Source organism: Notolepis coatsorum, assembly GCF_963971535.1.
Source record: "Notolepis coatsorum genome assembly, chromosome: 9".
Classification (NCBI taxonomy): Eukaryota; Metazoa; Chordata; class Actinopteri; order Aulopiformes; family Paralepididae; genus Notolepis; species Notolepis coatsorum.
The window spans coordinates 108910793-108933399 of NC_140173.1; the positions used below are offsets into that span (position 1 = coordinate 108910793).

At 43.6% G+C, this 22607-nt stretch overlaps 1 protein-coding gene across 1 annotated transcript in view; it reads right to left on the reverse strand.

The window, feature by feature from the left end:
- The window catches only part of slc1a4 (solute carrier family 1 member 4), a gene marked incomplete at both ends in the record, with an annotated part of 57317 nt that overhangs the window by 30844 nt on the left and 3866 nt on the right, over nt 1-22607 (reverse strand). The window contains 2 exons of the mRNA XM_084321492.1: nt 10220-10285; nt 15729-15771. Of these exons, the coding sequence (XP_084177618.1) occupies nt 10220-10285; nt 15729-15771 (109 nt within the window). The remainder of the gene's footprint in view (nt 1-10219; nt 10286-15728; nt 15772-22607) is intronic.

A 22607-nucleotide genomic window follows, 5' to 3' on the forward strand; every position in this document is an offset into this window, starting at 1 on the left:
GTTCTGTGGATTGAGCACCGTAGCCTCCACCGACCCTAACATAAACGATTGCACGTCCATAGAGAGTGCAGAACAAAGAACATTCCTGCGGTACCACCCGGAGTGCAAGTCCCCCGCTGATATGTCAGCGGCTAACTACGAGGAAGCAGAATTGCTTCTACTGCAGCGAGCCCAGAGAGACTCGTTCCCCGATGAATTGGCCTGTCTACAGGGAGGAAAGCCCGTCCCTTCCGACAGCAGATTAATTCACCTGGCCCCCGAGAGCGACGCTCACACCCTCATCAGAGTGGGTGGTCGCCTACGCAGAGCCCCCAATCTACCGGATGACATTAAATACCCGATCGTATTGAACAGCCGACACAAGGTCACAGAGCTGATTATAAAGAAATACGATGAGGATGTACATCACGCAGGAGCAGAAAGAGTCTTCGCGGAAATCAGACGTCGTTACTGGATCCTACAAGGAAGAGAGGCGGTACGACGCTTCCAACGAACATGTCTAGACTGCCGCAAGTGGCGCGCGCAGCCCAGCATACCAAGGATGGCTGACCTTCCTCCATGTCGCCTCCGAATCAGTGACAAGCCATTCCACTCAACGGGTATGGACTGCTTTGGCCCGCTGCACATAAAGAAAGGAAGAGGAACCGAGAAGCGGTGGGGTATTGTATTCAAATGCATGACCACCAGAGCGATACACATCGAGCTTCTCCCGACCATGAGCACAGACTCATTCCTTATGGCCTTCCGTAGATTCATATCACGGAAAGGAAGACCGTCTACCCTATTGTCCGATCATGGGACAAACTTTAAAGGCGGCGAAAGAGAGCTGAGAGAGAGCTTCCAAGCTATGGGCCCAGAACTTAAGACCCACCTCGCTCCAGCACAGGTTGATTTCCAATTCAACCCCCCAAACGCACCCCACTTCGGTGGCACTTGGGAACGAGAAGTGCGCTCCATAAAGACAGCCCTGTACGCAGTACTTGGGGCCCAGACTGTGGCGGAAGAAGTCCTAATGACAGTCCTCACGGAGATTGAGGGAGTACTTAACTCGAAGCCCCTCGGATATGTCTCCAGTGATGTGGCGGATATCGACCCAGTTACCCCCAACACACTCCTGATGGGGCGGCTAGATCCCACATTACCCCAGACAATGTACCGGCCTGAAGAAGCGAACGGCCGACGAATGTGGAGGTACAGCCAAGTATTAGCCGACAAGTTTTGGAACAGTTTCCTACTGCACTACCTACTGTCTCTACAGACCCGCCAGAAGTGGGTAAAGGAGAGAGACAATTTGACAGAAGGAACAGTCGTCATGATTATTGATCAATCACTGCCCAGAGCTATGTGGCCGGCCGGCCGCGTAAGCAAAGTGATCACCGGTGCCGACGGCAAGGTCCGAGCAGCTGAAGTGCTCGTCCAGGGTCGCACTTACACCCGTCCCGTGGCAAGGCTCATAGAACTGCCTCGACTCCCAGACACAATCGATGATGACCATGACCCTACAACCCTATGACTTTGTGAAGTTGACTGACCCCTACAGCAAACCCTTATGTGTAAATAGACAACGCGATTAATCTGTCTCCGTTTAACTGATTAGGTCTGGGACCTATTCAGGGGGTGGCTGTTGTGAAGGGCCAGATTAAACCGAATATATATATTTATTTATATATATATATTTAATTGTATTTGTATATTCTCTAATATTCCCTGATATCCCTTGTATATTCCTTGTACAATATGCATTGAATATCCATTCTAGCCTACTGAACATCCCATAATAGTCTCCATTCTACTATTGGTCAAGACCTTGGTGCCAGGCTGCCATACCCCTCAGACCCAGTTCAAACGTACCGCTCGACATGTACGAACAAGTCCTAGTTCCGCGTAGGAATTTGGCTACCGCACCACTAATGGGACTATTTGTTCATAGTGCGTATATATACTGCGCTACTAAAGTAGGACTTTCTTTTCAGTCCAGTTTCTTACCCTCCAATAGAGTCACAGACGTAAAGCCTCCCCGCGATGCCACGTGTGGGAGTAAGGCCAAGTTCGGCCTACCATCGGTATTGAGACATCGTGTATATTAATATTTGAATAGTCATATTTGGCACTATATCGTCGAGTTGGACGTAGTCTATTAAGCTAATAATAGTCTGTTAATATATAGTGCTTCGTGCGGTGAGAATACTACCGTAGTCAGTACCCCATCGTTTCGGGCAGAGAACTGGCTGCTTACCCAGGGTGGTTGACCCTATGTGAAGCTGCACCCGAGGAGCCCCAGAGCCGACGAGCGAGTGGACCTGTATACCGGATTATTCTACCGACGACAGCCCGCCTTCCCAGGCACGGATTATGCTTTGGATACTTTGATTATTCTATGGATAAAGACCCCCGACACTACCGTGTGTTGGAACCCCCCCCCCTGGAGAGGAAGCAAGGTGAGGAGACGCTCTGCAAGACGAGGTCTCTCCACATCTCTCCCCCGTGGACCGGAGAGAGCCGGCCCACAAAGAGTCCACCTGCTTTCATCTGTGGTCCAAGGATCGCCGGCGCATTGAACGGCACTACAGTGGGTTCTCCTGGGATACCCTTGGCCGGACGAGGCAGCTGGATTCTACCCCCCCCCCCCTCCTACTCCTGTCGGCTTACAAGCGACCGGATTAACCCCCTCTAGTGTATCCAGCCTATAATCATTAAAGTATCATTGCTGTTATTCCTTAACTATTCCAGGTCGTATATTTACCACCTGCGCCTTCAGAGATTGGACATTATCTATTGATATACCGACTAGGGGTGGGAATCACCAGTTTCATCATGATACGATACGATATCGATTCTTTGGACAACGATACGATATTTGCCGATATCACAAAGTCTCTCACGATACAATACGATACGATTAGATTCAGGTGCCTGCGATCGATATGAGATGATATCATATGCCCATTTAACACAATCAGTAACATTTAGATCAACAAAAAAAAGGTAATGAAAATATCATTTGACATTTGTATTTTTGAGCTCTTCCAGACATTTAAAGGAAAATCAATCTATTGTTTTTAATACAAATAGACCTCCTGTTCACTGTAAAGTGCCACGTTTTTATATATTGAGCTTTAAACTTTAAGCTACATTTTTTGGAACTCAAAACTCACGACCTCCCTCTCCCAAACCGTTCCTACAACAATTTGTTGATGTTGCATGATCATGTATAGGCCTACATTTATTATGTATTATATTGTTTATGTTTAAATAACATTTAAACATCAAACTCCTCTGACCTCATCTGGTCTTTCCAAAGACGCGCGCACACACACACACACAGAAAGGGAGAATGCTATGCTGTAACATCTACACACACGGAGCTACTGCTGTTGTTCTTGGGCGGATATGAGACTCGCCACAGGATTTTCAAAATAAGAGTATCGATATGAATCGATCTTATTACATCGCATCGATCCGATTCGATTGTTGATAATTACATCGATGTATCGATCTGGATCGATGTATCGTCCCACCCCTAATACCGACGAATACTCCTTGCCATAAAAGTGCATACTATTTCAATTCATAAATGTAATTAAGTGATTAAGTGCTTATTCTACACACCATCGCTGTGTAGGAAATAAAGACCTGTTTCTAATTCGTACATTTGTGTTGGATCCGTTTCATCTACGTGAGAGTGTTCATGATAATATATTTATGCCGTGTACTGGGTGGCCGAATATTAAGTACAAAGGTAGTGGTAGTAAGTATCATATCTAGTAATACAGTCAGGGAATTGTACCCCTCAGTTACAGTTACCCTTATAATAAATATATAGTCTTCTAAACTGGGTACTGCCATTCCTCCTTTCTCCTTTGGTAGTTGTAGAGTCACATATCTGATCCTTGGCCTTTTCCCCCCCAAAATGAATCTTGATATCTGTCTATCCCATTATCTGAATTGTTTTTGTGGTATTAATATAGGTAAAGACTGAAATAGGTATAATAACCTTGGTAATATGTTCATCTTAATGATTTCGATCCTTGAGCTGAAATCTAGGGGCATTACTGTCCATCTTTCTAGGACTCTCTTGATTTTCTGATTAATCTGTGTATAGTTTCGTATAACCCCTCCACCCCTCTTGTAATGTTCACCCCTAGGTACTTGATCCTGTCCATGTCCCATTTAATTTTGTATTTTTCTTTGATCTCTATCGTTGGAGTGTAGTTCAGTGTTAAAGTCTGTGTCTTCGTCACGTTGAGTCTATACCCTGAGTAATGTCCATATTCTGTCAGTAAATCCATCAGTATCGGAAAGCTTGTGTCTGGTTGTCTCATATATACTATCACGTCATCTGCGAACAGTCCCAATTTATGTTCTGTTCCCCTTATCTCCACCCCTTTGATGTCTTTGGTCTGTCTAATTAGTTGAGCCAGTGGTTCGATGAATACATCGCAGAGCGTCGGCGAAAGACAACAACCCTGTCTGGTAGCTCTCTCTAGTTTAATCCTAATTCATGCATTCATATCTAGCCGGTTAGACTACTGTAATGCACTTTTCACAGGTCTCCCTAAGAAAACCACAGAGAGGCTTCAGCTAATCCAAAACTCCGCAGCCCGACTGCTAACTAGAACCAAAAGGAGAGAGCACATTAGTCCAGTCTTAGCTGCTTTACACTGGCTTCCTGTAACATTTAGAATTGACTTTAAGGTCCTTCTCCTTACATACAAAGCTCTAAATGGACAGGGACCTAGCTACATCACCAACACTCTAATAAATTACACGCCAGCAAGAACACTGCGATCATCAGCTGCTGGACTACTAGAGGCTCCCAGAAACAGTCAAAAGAGGATCGGTAATGCAGCCTTTATCAACTATGCCCCAAAACTGTGGAACAAACTACCCCAAAACATCAGGGAAGCCAACTCGCTAGACATCTTCAAAAGACAGCTTAAAACCTATCTCTTTGCTCAGGCATTTCAATGACTTACCTGCACTATTCTTACCCTGCCTACTTTACTATGCTAATTTTATCTTATTTTACACTGCCTATCAAATTCATGTGTCGGTTATCACACTTTTTACTTCTTACTGAAACACTGTGATTATTTGTATTACTGAATAGAGAGCCTATTAGGATGCTAGATCCTAATGTGAAACACTGTGATTTACCATACCTTGCTATGCTCGCTCATGCCTGTATTTTTTATGTCTGTTCTATTTTATAATTTTTAGACTATTTTTAAACTGAATCATTTTAAACATTGGAGGAGGTTGGGTGGGTGGGGTGGGACACTGTACACCTGTACAAGCAAAACTGTACATTGGAATATTGACAAAACCATACTTGGTCATTTACTGTACATTGGGTTGGGTTAGGACATTTACAGGGGCCAGTTTCGAATTGCAGTCTCCCGTAGGTGTTCTTTGAAGGTGTTTTTGAAAGTGGGTAGTGATTCACATTCCTTTACAGCTTTGGGTAGGGCGTTCCACATTGATGTGGCATAATTGCGAAACGTGTTTAGTCCCTTGTTTGAGCCGAATCTGGGTTTAACATAATTTGTGGAGCTCCCTCTGGTGTTGTGATCGTGGTATTCACTGACCTTTGGGAAGTATTTTGACATGTACATGGGTACCTTGGTCGTGTAGTGAATCTTGTAGACCAGGCCCATTGCAAGTTGCTGTACTCTGTCGTCTACTCTAAGCCATCCTAGTTTGTCAAAGTGGGCAGGGGTGAGGTGGGTTCTAGGAGTAAGGTCAAGCAGTAGTCTGACCAGTTTGTTTTGAGATGTTTGTAATTTTGTTTTTAGCGCCTTTGAGGTGCTTTGGTACCATGAGGTGCAAGCATAGTCGTAGTACCCTTGAATGAGTGCTCCTGCCAGAGTCTTCAGGGTATTCTTGTTTACCAGTGAGGAGATCCGGTACAAGAATCGAGTTCGTTGGTTGACTTTTTTTTATTACATTGGATGCCATTTTGTCACAGGAAAGAGTTGCCTCTAGGATGGAGCCCAGGTAGGTAATTTCTTCTTTCCTTGTGACAATATTGAATTAAAGCCCGCCACCCGCCATTGGCGACCAGATTTTAGGTTTGGCGAGTGCCACTGAGAGGTCTGTCCGCCACCTGGCGTGTAGTTCATATCGATACTCTTATTTTGAAAATCCTGTGCGGGTCTCATTTCCGCCCCAAGCGCAGCTACAGTCATAATATCGATGGCTCCGGCAGTTAGAAACGTTCGGTTCATATGATACTCTTATTTTGAAAAAACCCGTGGCAACGAGTCATATCCGCCCAGTCCTGCAGCTGGATACTATTGGCTTCTGCTCGTATCAACACAGAGGCAGTCTGCTCTAGTCTAGAGCGGACCTACGTGAGCTAACGTTACTGTTTAAACAATGACCCAGTCAACTATTCACTTTTAGTTTAATACATGACGAGGCATTGTCTAACGGTATCTAGCTGGTTAGCTACTGATAGCTGCTGATATCAACAAATGCTCCAGCAATAGTCGACTCGAGTGCATAATACCTCCGTTCGCTCGTTAGTTCACGTTAGCTAGCTCATGTTAGCTAGCTCACGTTAGCTCTATATGTCCCAGTAAACTAAATAGTTCACTGAGGCGTTGTCTTAACGTTATCTAGCGGGCTAGCAGTAGCTACAGATAGCTCCTGATATCAATGTCTTATAACATTGATTCAATGCGTATTCTAGCTGAGGGCATGCTGAATGTGATATGACCAAAGCACAGTAACGTTATATAACCAATAGGGTCCAGCTGCAGCGCCGGAGAATCCTTGCATGCTGAATGTAGAGTATAGGGTCCAGCTGCAGCGCCGGAGAATCCTTGCTGGAGCTGGAGGCTACTCGAGTATACACACAGACAGTGGAGCTGTTTGCAGATAGCGAGCATTTTGACTTGTTGCGTGGTGGCGATGTCTCGCAGATAATACAACTACAAGTATTATTATATAATATATATATTTTATAAAAAAAAATAAAAAAAATGGCTGGTAAGAAATATGCTTGGTGGGTAGATTCTTCCCATCTACCCGCCACTGGCCGGTGAGTCAAAAAGTTTATTTCGTGCCCTGGGTCTACCTCTCCATTATCATTTTCTTCTCTGTATCTAATTATGTCTCCTTTTACTTCGTTAACCAAACCTTTGTTATTTAATAGTCCTACATTCAGTCTCCAAACTGTATTTCTCCGCCTACTTTTAAGATTCACTGTCAGATATATTGCGCTATGGTCTGATATGTCCGTTACCCCTATCCTGCAGTCTTCTACCCTGTATCTGTCCCCTGTTGTCATGAGAAAATAGTCTATCTTTGAATATGTTGTGTGTGGATGTGAATAATGTGTGTATTCTCTGTCTAGTGTGTGCATTTCTCTCCATATATCCATGATTCCTAATTCTGCCATTTGTATATTCATATATTTGCTAATGTTTGTCCTCCATTTCTTTGTGCTTGTCGTGTCTATGTCATAGTTCAGTACTACATTAAAATCACCTGTACAGATTAGGACCCCTTCCCCTTCCATCGCTATGATATCAAAGATTGTTTCAAATAGATATTTCTCACTTTCTGGTGGAGCATACACATTCACTAGTGTTACCATTTGACCTTCCATTTTCCCCTTAACCATTACATACCTCCCCTCTTTATCCCTTATTTCCCTGATCATTTCAAACTTCACTGTGTTCTTAATTAGTATAGCTACTCCTCTTCTAAGGTTCTGTTTAAAAGAACTATAAAACAAATTCTCATACCCGAATCTCTTCAACTTTTCATGTTCTTGTGATATTAGATGTGTTTCTTGTAAGAAGATAACCTGCGCCTCTTCATTTTGGCCATTGACTTTTGAAATTAGTATGGAAATATAAAGGTGATCGGTGACTTGAGAAAAGTTATGCTATAATATGAGTTCAAATCATATATATGATTTTGATCTGTTTTGTTCTTATGGACTGAATATGTAATTTGTATTTTATGGTTGAGAATTGTGATATCTAACTTATGAATATTGAATGAGCTTTTATTCACTGTTTTGTTCGTTGTGATGTTTTCTTGTGAGTACTTCAATGTTTGTGGTTTTATATTTTAATTTTACTTTTTTTGTGTGTGTTTGTATTTTTTATGTTTGGACCCCAGGAAGAGTAGTCTCACTTTGGTGTAGACCAGGGGTAGGCAACCTTAGGCACGCGTGCCTGCATAGGCACACAGGGCATTTGCATAGGCACAGGGGCAGTAGTAAAAAAAATTAATAAAATTATAATTTTTTTTTTTTTGCTATGAAATATTATAGTGAAATATTTTGCACTGTTGTCGCATTTATCTTGTTGAAATCCTCCAACAGGTTCTTTTTACTACCACATATTTAATTGAGACCCTTTATTTGTTTATTATTTCAATTTAGCTGGAAATACATTGCTACATCATTCAGTAACATTTGCAGAGCCTTATAACAAAAACATTATTACGGTCACCATTGTGACCAGTGGGATTAATCAACTAATTTTATTATTTATTTTTCTATTTCATTGAACATTGCACATGTTAAAAGCCATATTTTTTACTCAAAATGTGAGTATTACCAAGTCAACTTGTGTTCTTAAAACAATGACAATAAACGTAGTTTTATTAGGTTGAAATAATGTGGTTGTGTACTTATTTTTCTGGATTATTATGGATTGAAAACTGAAAACCTTAATGCACAGTAACTGAACTCAATATTTTTAAGTTCTGGTAACTTATTATTATATATTTTTTACAGTGTAGTCTTGCGATCAATCAAAACTTATTTACATGATATACCTCACATTCACCCTCCATTCACATCCTGGTGTTCTCCTGGTGTTCTCCATTAGGCCTGTAGGTGGAGCTATGACAGCCCACGTACAGTACACACACCGATGGTGTGTGATGTGTCCAAAAATGAATGGGCAAATGTGAGTGAAATGGTCGCACTGTATGCAGCTGTTTGTCTGCATTGCATTCCCCCCCCCCCAACTCAGATTTAGGGTTGATACAACCATCATAATAATATTGTTAATAATAACAATAACGATAATGATGTAATAATGTAAAAATTATCATTAAAAATACCTGATTATGAGAAAAAATATTTACGATGCATGGAATATTGTTGAGGCACACTAGTTACAACTATATTTCAAACAGGCACTCCATGTCAAAAAGGTTGCTGACCCCTGGTGTAGACTAATGGGGATCCACAATAAAACAATAAAATAAAACAATAAAAACCCTGTCCCATGAGCAACGCACCCCTGGTAACAAGGAAGAGCATATAAACAAAGCCACCCTTACTAGACACACCAGGTGCCAATGAATGCAATCAGGGCAGATAGACAGGTCAATTACCACCAGGTAACGCTTTGCTCCCTGAGGAGAGCAAAACCCCAAACGTTACAACTAACCCACTAACCCACACTAACCCAGGGCAACAGTGGCTCAGGAGGTAGAGCAGTCGTCTGGTAATTCGATTCCCGCTCCTCCCGGGCAGCGTGTTGAAGTGTCCTTGAGCAAGACACTTAACCCCTAACTGCTCCCGATGAGCAGGTTGGCACCTTGCATGGTTGCCTCTGCTGTCAGTGTGTGAATGGGTAAAATGTGAGGAACAAATTGTAAAGTGCTTAGGCTCAGCTTCTTCCCCCAGGCCATCAGAGCCTTGAACACTGAACTCTCCACGCACAAGCACACATGAGCACACACACAACACACACACTGTACACGCTCACACACTAGCAGCCACTTTAACATGAGCACACACTCACTCATGCTGCACACGCTCACACTATGGACACTTTACAGAAGGAAAGATCACTTTAAGAATAGTATAGCTTGAGATCGTATAATATAGCATTGTATAGCAGTGTACATAAAGACCCAATGCCTCATCCGTAGCTAACAGTGTACTGCACTGCCACAGGACCTAGCATGTCCTACCATGCTCTGTAAATAGCTCATGTACAGATACCGATATGCCTACTTTGTTTACTTGTTTATTGCACTATGTCGCTCTATCGGTTGGATTCTTATTATTATTACTTGTACTATTGCACATCGTTGCGGGCGAGACCCCCCGCATTTCACTGTATACCTGTATGCCATGACAAATAAAACTCTTGTATCTTGTATCTTGTATCTTGTATCTATATAAATGCAGCCATTTACCATTTACCATGTGCTTGGGGGATCCTGTCTGCAACATTACCTTTTGATAGAGGACGGTTCCATTGGTGTCATTCCCCATAGCCACCATCTTGTAGTCAGTAGCGTACTGCAGCAGACAGGGAAGAAGAACGAGTGAAAGAAAGCGTCAGTTTTTTCCTATTTTTTCAAATTCAGTCAACAAATGTTAACTATTGAAGGCAAGTCCATACATCACCACCAGCGTTTACATCTGCTAGGCTCTTATAGTTGTTCACTATAGTTTGCAATAGGCAGAATTTAGGCTGTTTGTTTGTTTTTTTACTTTGAGGTACTTACAAAAAAATAAAAAATTGCATTTTTAATGCTTTCTTTCGGACAGGCCCGACAGAGAGGAAGGTTGGGAGAAGACATGGGGGGAAGACATGCGCCACCCTGGCACCCTGAGGTACTATTATTGATTTGATTTATCTATTTTGATTGGGCTGTGTTAGCAGGGGGAGGATGGTAGTACCGTAGTTATACTACTAAAGAGTATTACTAAACCTGACCCATGTTCCCTCAAGTTAAGTGGGTTTTAAAGTCGGGGTAAAGAAGAAATACTGTAAATATTTGTTCTGTGTTTGTCACACCACAGACAAAATGCCTCTCACCTGGGAAAGGTGTTAGGTGGGGGAGGGGTTGGGTGGCAAAGGCCAGTGGGTATTTTGTAGTTCTGCATGCATCTTAAGAGAACAGCCAACAGCCCCTTTGAAGTTCTGTAGCTCAAAACGGGCTATTGTGTTATCATCTTTGTTAATAAGACATCGATTGAAAATTATCCGCCCGATTTGTACAAGTGATGGCCTATTTTGAAGGTAAGAGCCTGTACTTTCATCTAATGTAATTTTTTTAACTTGCTTAACAAGACCCTATTATCTGTGCTTTGTCACAAATGTGTTATTAACCACCCTTCCAAATTTGAATGATTAAAAACGTTAATAACTATTATAAAACCCAGCTCAAAAACAGCTCATCTGGTGTTCACTAAAACCTTTTTGCTATACACTACCAAATATATCTAATGGATCCTACTCAGTTGGAAAGCTTGACTAATTGACTAACTAGCAAACTAGGTTAGACCACCCAAATCTGTGTTTTTATTTAACTATACCTCCTGGAGTATGGCACTAATATTTAGCATTTTCTATTCACATAGATCAAACGGTTAGCATTAGCTTAAACATGTTGCTTTAAACTACCAAATTAACCCTACTTGGTTAGAATAATAATAGACTAAACAAACTTGTTTACAAAATTAGTTTATTTTTATTTGTATTATTATACTTTTCAGAGTGTGTTTCTTGTTACGACCCAAGGGCCGGTCCTGCTGACCGGCAGGAGAATAACATTGGACAGTGCTCTCCTCCTGACATTGCTCCCTCTGGTGACCTAAGCCCGATGGTGCGGTCGGCCATTTTGTGTTGGTTGCACATTGTTGATTTGATTTGTAATATTATGTTATGCTGGGCCATCCCTGTCTGTGTTTGATGTTACACCCCTGTTGAGTTGTTGTGTGTCATTGCCTTAGTGTCTAGTTGTGTTTAGTGTGTCAGTGCTTTTGTGTCTAGGTTGTGTTTGTGATTCTGTGTTTTGGCCTGGCCCTGCCAGGTGTTGATCGTTATTAATTAGTGTTGGTATTTAGGTGTCTGTTTGTTCCTCACTTCCTGGTGGCGACATTCCTCCAGTATCCTATGTGTTCCCCGTGTCGTGCCTGCCTTTCCCGTTGATGTCTAGTGAGTCCTGTATACTTCTGTCGTTTTCTTGTTTTCCGTCGTTGTGTTATCAGTAGTGTTGTTTTGTATTCACATTGGATAAGAAGTAAACACCCTTCTTCAAGCATCGCTCCTCGTCTCTGCCTATGTTCATTCTCCCTTGTCTGCTAACTGTGCTCTCATCTTCAATAGCACACCAAGCGTTACAGAATGTCGCCACCAATCAAAAGCACAGCAGGCAAGGTGGTAGACACCTTTGTTATCCTTCAGAACTTGATGGACGGTAATCTGGAGCAGTACTCGCCTGCCAAGTGGGTGTTCTGGCTCCACGATCGACAGGGTTGCAAGAGAGAGCCCGACACAGGCGCCTGCGATGCAGGTTATGGCCGACCACGTCTCTGCCCTCATGGAAGGGTTTAGGCCGATCCCTAGTACCCTACCCACCAGTCTGGTCCCGCTTGCTAGCTTTTCCCCCGCAGATAGCCAGCCGACTAGCATTCAACTCACGGTCAGCCTAGAGCCTGTAGCTAACCGTGCGTCCCCAGCTAACGCAGCTCCGCCCGTTAGCATTTCTCCGGTAGCTAACCGTGCGTCCCCAGCTAGTGTAGCTCCGCCCGTTAGCGTCACTCCTGTGGCTAACCGTGCGTCCCCAGCTAGCGCAGCTCCGCCCGTTAGCGTTACTCCTACAGCTAGCATGGCTAGTGCAGCAGACGAGGCTTCCACAGCTAACCCAGGCCCTACTGTTAGCTTAGCCTCTGTAGCTAGCCAGACCCTCCCAGCTGACACAGACCCTACAGTTAGCATGGCTAGTGCAGCAGACGAGGCCTCCACAGCTAACCCAGCCCCTACTGTTAGCTTAGCCTCTGTAGCTAGCCAGACCCTCCCGGCTGACGCTGACCCTACAGCTAGCATGGCTAGTGCAGCAGACGAGGCCTCCACAGCTGACCTGGCCGTCGCTGCCAGCCTGGTTCCGCTCGGTGTAGCCCCGGCTGTCATCACTCCCCCTCCGGCTTCCACGACCAGCCCAGCCTCTACGCCACGCATCGCCGCCGAGACCGGAACGGTCTCCACGCCCAGCCCAGCCTCTACAACTGGTCCGGCTGCAACGCCGGGCTCCGGCTCCTCGACTGGTCCTGGCTTCCCGTCTGGTCCACCCCCACGCCGTGACCGGCGTCCTGGTCCTCGCCATGGTCTTCGCCGTGGTCTACGCTGGATCCTGCTCCGGGGGTCGCCGCCGCCGCACCTCCGTTCCGGCTCCCCTGAACCGGTTCCTAGTCCGGCGGCTGGAGGGGCTCTCGTCCGGGATCCTGCTCCGGGGTCCAGCTCCCCTTCCCGGGCTTCGGCACCTGTTCCCACCCCCCCTCGTCGGGCCTCTGTTCCCGGGTCCAGCCCCCCTCCCTGGGTCTCGGTGCCCATCCCCGCCCCCCCTCGTCGGGCCGCTGCTCCCTTCCCCTCCCCCCCTCTCCGGGCCGCTGCTCCCTTCCCCTCCCCCCCTCTCCGGGCCTCTGTTCCCTTCCCCTCCACCCCTCTCCGGGCATCTGTGCCTGTTTTCAGCCCCCCTGGCTGCTATGCCCCTCCTGGGGTTTTCGCTCTGTCTCCCGGCTCCTGGTCTCCGGGTCCTCTCCTTGTGCCCCCTCCGGGGTTCCGGCTTCCTCCCTCGCCTGGGTGCGGACGTTGTTCTCGGGGGTCTGGAAGCCCCCTGTTGAGAGGGGGGTACTGTTACGACCCAAGGGCCGGTCCTGCTGACCGGCAGGAGAATAACATTGGACAGTGCTCTCCTCCTGACATTGCTCCCTCTGGTGACCTAAGCCCGATGGTGCGGTCGGCCATTTTGTGTTGGTTGCACATTGTTGATTTGATTTGTAATATTATGTTATGCTGGGCCATCCCTGTCTGTGTTTGATGTTACACCCCTGTTGAGTTGTGTGTCATTGCCTTAGTGTCTAGTTGTGTTTAGTGTGTCAGTGCTTTTGTGTCTAGGTTGTGTTTGTGATTCTGTGTTTTGGCCTGGCCCTGCCAGGTGTTGATCGTTATTAATTAGTGTTGGTATTTAGGTGTCTGTTTGTTCCTCACTTCCTGGTGGCGACATTCCTCCAGTATCCTGTGTGTTCCCCGTGTCGTGCCTGCCTTTCCCGTTGATGTCTAGTGAGTCCTGTATACTTCTGTCGTTTTCTTGTTTTCCGTTGTTGTGTTATCAGTAGTGTTGTTTTGTATTCACATTGGATAAGAAGTAAACACCCTTCTTCAAGCATCGCTCCTCGTCTCTGCCTATGTTCATTCTCCCTTGTCTGCTAACTGTGCTCTCATCTTCAATAGCACACCAAGCGTTACAGTTTCTAATCATGTCTCTAAGCATTTAACATTCACATACATGAAAGGGTTGAGCTACTATCAACTCTGGGAGAACCATGATGTGCTCTAGTTTTTATATAGTGTTAGGGGGGGGAATGCTAATGAGCTCTAGTTTTTATATAGTGTTAGGGGAGGGGTTATGGGGTGGCTTCAGTGTGTCATCGAGCCATGATTTCAGGCCCGCCCACAATTCAGTACTACATAGTTAATAGTATTTTCACATGTTTTCAGCAACTAACATAATGTATAATGTGTTTAGAAACAAATCTCAGAATTTGCTTAACCTGGACTTTAAAGTTGTGTCTCTTTGACAGACAGAGTTAGTCATTTTAGTGGGAATGAAGAGCTCTGCGTGGGGGAAGAACCAACAGCAGAGTAACAAAGCTGCTTTAGAGCTGGGCTGAAGGAAACTGGCAGACACAGACCGTCTCTCAACCTCAGTCCCAGCTCTTTATATCTCTCTCTCTCTCTCTCTCTCTCTCTCTCTCTCTCTCTCTCTCTGAACCCGAGGGATGCCTAGCAAAGATAGACAGACAGACAAACACCACACACAGATGCGCACACACATGCAAGTGTATGTGTGTGCGCATGCACCTTAACTTCTCCCTACCAGGTAGTAAACCTTATTTTGCAAGCTTATTTTTCTGCTGCCTCTTTAGGGACGGAGACCCACAGAAAAACACAACATGCATATGATATAGAGGCCTCTGAAAGAGCTTCTTTAGTCCCTGAAACATCTTTTGAAAATCTCCTCTCTTCTATCCTTTCTTGGTTTAATCCAGTGCTGGGGCCCCTCCAGGGTCTCTGTGACCTCGCTGCACTTTAAGACTTCATTCATGTTCTGTTTCTCTCCATATAGGATCTCTGCGACTTGTTGAGTCAGGTTTAGGTCACCAAGGCCAGTAAGAGGCAACTGCTGATGTGCAAGTGCCTGTGTGTGTGTGTGTGCCTGTGTGCCTGTGTGTGTGTGTGTGTGTGTGTGTCCATGCCTGCACTTGCGTGTGCGTATTACCACGAGTTTCCTGGCCTCATGTGGGCTTTGAGAGACACTGCCGTGGTTCTAAGAATGGGAGCGGACGGCCACCAGGCTGCAGGGAAGTGCAGTGAGGCGACTTGGGTTGCTAGGCTGGTTGGAATGGAATGGCTTCACCATGGTAACTATTGGTGAGGGGAACAGGAGAGGGACGTATGGATGGGTGAGGGAGCGGCGGTCTCTATTCTGAGAGTCTCTCCATTAACAAATCTTACGAGGCTCTTGGTCCCGGGGACGAGGATTTATAACAGGAGTGAGATTAAGGTGTGTGTGTTGTGTCTGTGTTCGGTGCCATCAATTCTGGTGAACTAACATCACTACATGGCAGCGATTAGACACACGTACACAGAAGATGGGTTGTAAAAACAAGAGAAACGTCCCGGGAAGGAAGGGTGTCTGAGATTAGAGGGATGAGGTGAGGTGTTGGTACTTACAGAGCGGAAAGCAGCTGCCACCAAGTTAGCTGGGAACAAATTCCTGTAATTAAGAAGTAAGTAAAAGTAAGTAAACATATGTATATTTGACATTTAGAATGTTAGTAGTTGTTGTTTTGACATGATACACTTTCAAAGGTTTCTACATTTGTCCCTCAGCCTCGGTCGTCCTCATTGAAACCGTAGGGCATAGTCTAGACTAGCTGTATGCTAACTGCCCCTTGGTTTCCATGAGGAACCCAACAACCAATGCTAACATACCATTTTCAGGGAAAACCGGGGCACAATTGTAGAATGTTTTTTTCCCTCCAACGTGACAAGTGCTTGGAGGAGAACAATAACCAACTTAAAGTCAACATGTCAAAGGTATTCCTTTAACTTTTCAAAGTTGCAAGATGTTCATAATGGAAGGTTTGCCATCACACGCCGAGACTGTTTACCCAGGATCCCCTATCAGCAGTGTTGTCCCTGACCTTCTCCGTCAGCGTGGAAGCCAAACAGCTGTGTTGTTGTTGACACACTCTCCAGTTCATCATTTACTAAAACAAACTCACTCCCTACGTCCTACGACGCCATAGGTTAGAAGCACAGTAAATAAGAGCCGGATATTGAAAGCCTCTGTGCAGTGGCCTATACAGCATTAGAAGGGATATGTGAGAGACTTGTAGAGTGAGTTCATATGTTTGTACCCTGTAGCCCTATTTCCTATTTATTTGGAGGTAAACGGTACCCTATCCCCCCCTCTCACAGTGAGCTGTGGTGTTCCACAAGGAAGCATACTAGGACCGCTACTGTTCCTAATTTATGCAAATGACATGTCGTCAGCTTGTGACTGCAACTTGTTCCTGTTTGCGGACGACTCAGCCCTGCTGGTCTCTGACAAGAACAAGTTACAGGTTGAAAAAACCCTCAGCTCGCAACTAGGCAGAATCTGCATATGGCTCGCTGATAACAAACTATCATTACACATGGGCAAAACAGAGTCCATTCTCTTCGGTTCAAATAACAAACTCAGCAAGACCGACGGCTTCTCAGTTACAGTGGGTGACAATATTGTCACAAGGAAAGATGAAATTACCTACCTGGGTTCCATCCTAGAGGCTAATCTCTCCTGTGACAAAATGGCATCCAATGTAATAAAAAAAGTCAACCAACGAACTCGATTCTTGTACCGGATCTCCTCTCTGGTAAACAAGAATACCCTGAAGACTCTGGCAGGAGCACTCATTCAGGGGTACTACGACTATGCTTGCACCTCATGGTACCAAAGCACCTCAAAGGCGCTAAAAACAAAATTACAAACATCTCAAAACAAACTGGTCAGACTACTGCTTGACCTTACTCCTAGAACCCACCTCACCCCTGCCCACTTTGACAACCTAGGATGGCTTAGAGTAGATGACAGAGTACAGCAACTTGCAATGGGCCTGGTCTACAAGATACACTACACGACCAAGGTACCCATGTACATGGCAAAATACTTCCCAAAGGTCAGTGAATACCACGATCACAACACCAGAGGGAGCTCCACAAATCATGTTAAACCCAGATTCGGCTCAAATAAGGGACTAAACACGTTTCGCAATTATGCCACATCAATGTGGAACGCCCTACCCAAAGCTGTAAAGGAATGTGGATCACTACCCACTTTCAAAACCTCTCTCAAGAGACACCTACGGGAGACTGCAATTCAACACTGGCCCCTGTAAATATCCTAACCCAACCCCCTCCAATGTACAGTAATTTACCTAGTATGGTTTTGTCAATAGTCCAATGTACAATTTTGTTTGTTTGTACAGAGTCTCCCCCCCCTCAATGTACAGTTTTGCTTGTCTATACAGTGTGCCCCCCCCCCCCCCCCCCAACCACCTCCAATGTAAATTACCCAGTATGGTTGTCAATATCCCAGTGTACCCAACCCCCCCCACCCAACCTCCTCCAATGTACAGTTTCTACGTCAAATGTATATACTCCCTTTTCTTGACTCCTTCTGTATCACAAACAGTACTGTATTTGCAAATCTGGTATGTCATAAATGTATAGATGTAGCAGTACTGACTATCTGTATGTCATGTATGTCATATATGTCCTGATGAATTGAAAATGGGGGACCCTGGTGGAAACAAGACGAAAGTCTTTCTCTGGTCTGCATCCCCTTAACAATTGTGTGTATTGAGCTGTACTGTATTGTACCCATTCTGCAATCTGTTAATAAAGTTTTCAATCAATCAATCAATCAACGTCAACGACATTGTCCATCAGTAGCCTATAGCTAGTTAGCCGCAAAACTAATGAATGTGAAAGTAATGTGAGCCATTCTTCTCTGAAATAAACACTGAAATAAACAAAGTGCACCCAAAGCAATGACATTCGCTTTGGAGCGTGTTTAAGTTTTTTTTTTTTTACAGTGCAGTACAGTACATTAACTGTGTTTTCTTCTCTATCTTTCACGTGATCTTACAGTGGCGGAAAATATTTCAGTAATGAGATGGAAACCATCGCATGTCCTTAACAGTGAAATGTAGTATCAGAGGAGTGTAATTATACTGTATTTGCATATGGCATTGTAGCACTGCTATCAGATGAAAAGCTTGTATCTTCTGTTTTGGTCGTTTTAGTGTTTTAAAATGTACATGGTTCTCTGTGTTGTCAGGAAACCAATTAAAAACTTTAAATACACGTTAATTTCTGAGAAGATTACCATTTTGGAGAAACAAGGTTTCACCAGACAGCAGCGATAAATAGATAATGTTATTTTTTTACAGTACATTGTATAACATATGCTTTTGTGTTGTGGAATGTAACACAAATATACGTATCATGTATAATGAGTGTAAGACAGGTAGTAGTGTTAAGATGACAGATATCAGTGACATGCCTGTTACTGATTCAGCATTTCTCTTGAGAATTATTTAAAAGCTATATTTTTGAGTACCAAGCTTTCGATACATTTCAGGGTCCCCTTACTGAAAAACATTGTGCTAAGAAAAAAGGAAATGTCATGCAGCGGAGCGAAAATGGAGAAAAACAAAAACCACCATATGCTGTGATATATACAAAGAATCAAAGATGCTTTAACTGCTTATAATAAAACCATCCGCTTAGCAAGGAAAGACTACTTCTCTAAAATCATTACAGAAAACGCTGGAAACTCCAGAATCCTTTTTTCCACTATTAATCTACTACTCAACACTGCCCCTACACCTCCTCAGTCATCATCGGTTAAGTGTGAAGAACTTGCACTAAAATAACCTTGATCAGGGCCAGCATTACTCATGATGGAAATAAAGCTGATTGCAGCAAACCACGCAATGTAACCATGAGAAGATTCACATGCATCACATTAGATGTACTCTGCAAAACTGTCTCAGAATGTAACTCCTCCACCTCAGACATTGACCCTATACCTACAGCTTTCTTCAAACGGGTGTTTTGAAGCCCTGTGCTAGATATCATAAACACTTCCCTTAGAACTGGTATTTTCCCAGATGCCTTTAAAACAGCAGTTGTAAAGCCATTACTAAAAAAACCTAACTTAGATAGTAATGTAATGGCAAATTATCGTCCAATATCCAACCTACCATTCATTAGCAAAGTACTTGAAAAGATAGTTTCAGTTCAAATAAATTCCTTTCTTGACGAAAACAACATCTTAGAAGAATTTCAGTCGGGATTCAGAAAATATCATAGCACTGAAACTGCCCTCACCAAAATAATCAGTGACCTCAGGCTAAACTCTGACGAGAATAAGATCTCCATCCTTATCCTGCTAGATCTCAGTGCAGCATTTGATACAATCGATCACGATATTCTAATCGATCGTCTTGAAAACCTTGTCGGTTTCTCAGAACATGTGCTAGGCTGGTTTAAAACATACATCAGAGGGAGGAAATACTATGTTAAGCTAGGAGATCACATGTCTGATATATACGACAACAACTATGGAGTTGCACAAGGGAGTTGCTTAGGTCCTTTACTCTTCTCCCTTTACATGTTATCGCTGGGTGATATCATCAGAGAACATAATGTAGATTTCCATAGTTATGCGGATGATACACAACTGTACATATCTGCTGAACCAAATTATACAGCGATTAGCTCCATTACAGACTGCTTACTGGCAATAAATAAATGGATGAGTAAGAACTTCCTGAAACTAAACGAGAACAAAACTGAAATTCTAATTATCGGCCCCAAAACTAAAAAAGAAACGTTAATAAAGAACCTGGGAGAACTAACCCCTTGGATCAAATCTGAGGTCACTAGTCTCTGGGTTATCATAGATTCAGAACTGAACTTCAATTCTCATATTAGCAAAGTGACGAAAACATTGTTCTTCCATCTCAGAAATATAGCAAAAGTACGACCATTTATTAATCAGAACGATGCTGAGAAGCTAATTCATGCATTCATATCTAGCCGGTTAGACTACTGTAATGCACTTTTCACAGGTCTCCCTAAGAAAACCACAGAGAGGCTTCAGCTAATCCAAAACTCTGCAGCCCGACTGCTGACTAGAACCAAAAGGAGAGAGCACATTAGTCCAGTCTTAGCTGCTTTACACTGGCTTCCTGTAACATTTAGAATTGACTTTAAGGTCCTTCTCCTTACATACAAAGCTCTAAATGGACAGGACCTAGCTACATCGCCAACACTCTAATAAATTACACGCCAGCAAGAACACTGCGGTCATCAGCTGCTGGACTACTAGAGGCTCCCAGAAACAGTCAAAAGAGGATCGGTAATGCAGCCTTTATCAACTATGCCCCAAAACTGTGGAACAAACTACCCCAAAACATCAGGGAAGCCAACTCGCTAGACATCTTCAAAAGACAGCTTAAAACCTATCTCTTTGCTCAGGCATTTCAATGAAACATCAGGGATATCCTGACACAAATTGTACTTACCTGCACTATTCTTACCCTGCCTACTTCTATACACTGCCTATCAAATTCATGTGTCGGTTCTATGCTAATTTTATCTCACTACCTCCTACTGTATGCACTGTAATTTAAGAGAACTATTTTATCACACTTTTTACTTCTTACTGATGCACTGCTCTGTTGTATGTTAAATACCCTGTTGTATGTCCGTTCTATTTTATAATTTTTTGACTATTTTTTAACTGAATCATTTTAAACTATTTTTATTATTTGTATTACTGAATGAAACTGTAAACAGAGAGCCTATTGGGATGCTAGATCCTAATGTGAAACACTGTGATTTACCATACCTTGCTACCTGTCTCTTTTTTATGCTCGCTTATGCCTGTATTTTTTTACTGTTGTGAAGCACTTTGAACTGCAACTTCTGTATGAAAAGTGCTATACAAATAAAGTTATTATTGTGCTCCTTGAGAGATAACCCACATGTAAAACCAAAGCCTATGTGCTCCTAGAGATAACCCACATGTAAAGCCAAAGCATATGTGCTCCTAGAGAGACCAAAGCCTATGTGCTCATAGAGAGTCCATATGTAAAAGAAAAGTCTAGATGTACTCCTGAGACTCCTTACCCCTTTGCGTGTGAGTGAGACTATGGTGGATTGATTTTGCATATAATATTCCTGTTGTGTATGATTTGGGTAACCTAACGGCACACTCAGTATATTTGCTAATACAGATGAATCAATACAATGGGACTGCTAATATTATGACTACAGTAACTCTGAAGTTCAGAATGTTATGTGAAACCAACTTTGCTCAGTCAATATTCCTTTGCCTCCAGTAGCAAAGACCCTGGGTCAAATTCAGGTGCGTCATACTTATGTGTGTGCATGTGAGTGAGACTAGTGGATTGATATTTTACATATAATAACATATAATATTCCTGTTGTGAGGGTTCGCCTGTCCCTGGGACCTTCTCCTCTCCTCAAGAACCCCCACCCTTGCATAGACTTTCCTCTCCTCCTCACCAGCCCCCACCTTTGGTCAAACTTTTACTTTTGGCTTTTGTATTGTCTCCCATGTGTTTTAACCTTGTGTTATCTTTAGTCTTGTTCCCTTTGTAATTGTTTTATTTGTCCCTTGTATGGTGTTTACTCTGTCTAGTGTTCAGTCTTTTCTTGTGTGGTTAGTTTGTTTGTTTCCCTGTTATTTCCCCAGAGTGTTTGGTCTTGTGTTCTCCCCATGTGTGCCTCGTGGGTAATTAGCGTCCCATGTCTTAATTAGTCTCCCTATATCTGGTGTGTGTTCCCTACCCTCCAGGGTCGGTTCATTTTTGGAGTTCATGTTTGATGTTCGGTCCCATGTTTGTTATCCACGTCATTGTTCTCCTATTTCATAGTAAGTTCCCTGCAGTAACTTTGTTTTGTGTTTTTTGGACTTGCTCTCTTTAAGATTATTATTTGTTTTTGTATTTAGCCCTCTGCCAGTCTTCTGCTGTGCTTTTCTTTGTTTTGTATTTTGCTGCTGCCTTTGGAAGTATTTTTGTGAATATCTTTGTTGCTGCCCTCTTTTGAAGTAAAGACATTTGTTGATATAATTCACCTCTGGCTCCACGTCTCGTCTGCCTGTTCTCCCCTCGTTCTGTTCCGCGATTGGGTCCTCAGACAACACTATCCCTAACACCTGTCGCTAACAGCATGCTCTGTATATTTGCTAATACAGATGACCAACGAAGCTGCTAATATCAAGACTAGTCAAGTCAAGAGTCAAGAGTTTTAATTGTCACGGCATACAAGTATACAATGAAATGCGGGTGGTCTTGCCCGCGACGATGTGCAATACAGTGGTACAACATATAATAGAATCCAATAAAAAAAAAACATTGTGCAATAAACAGGTAACAGGTAACATGGTGTGACATCTCGGTATCTGTACATAGTATTTACAGAGCATATAGGACATGCTAGGTAGCTTTAGTAGTGCAATACACTGTT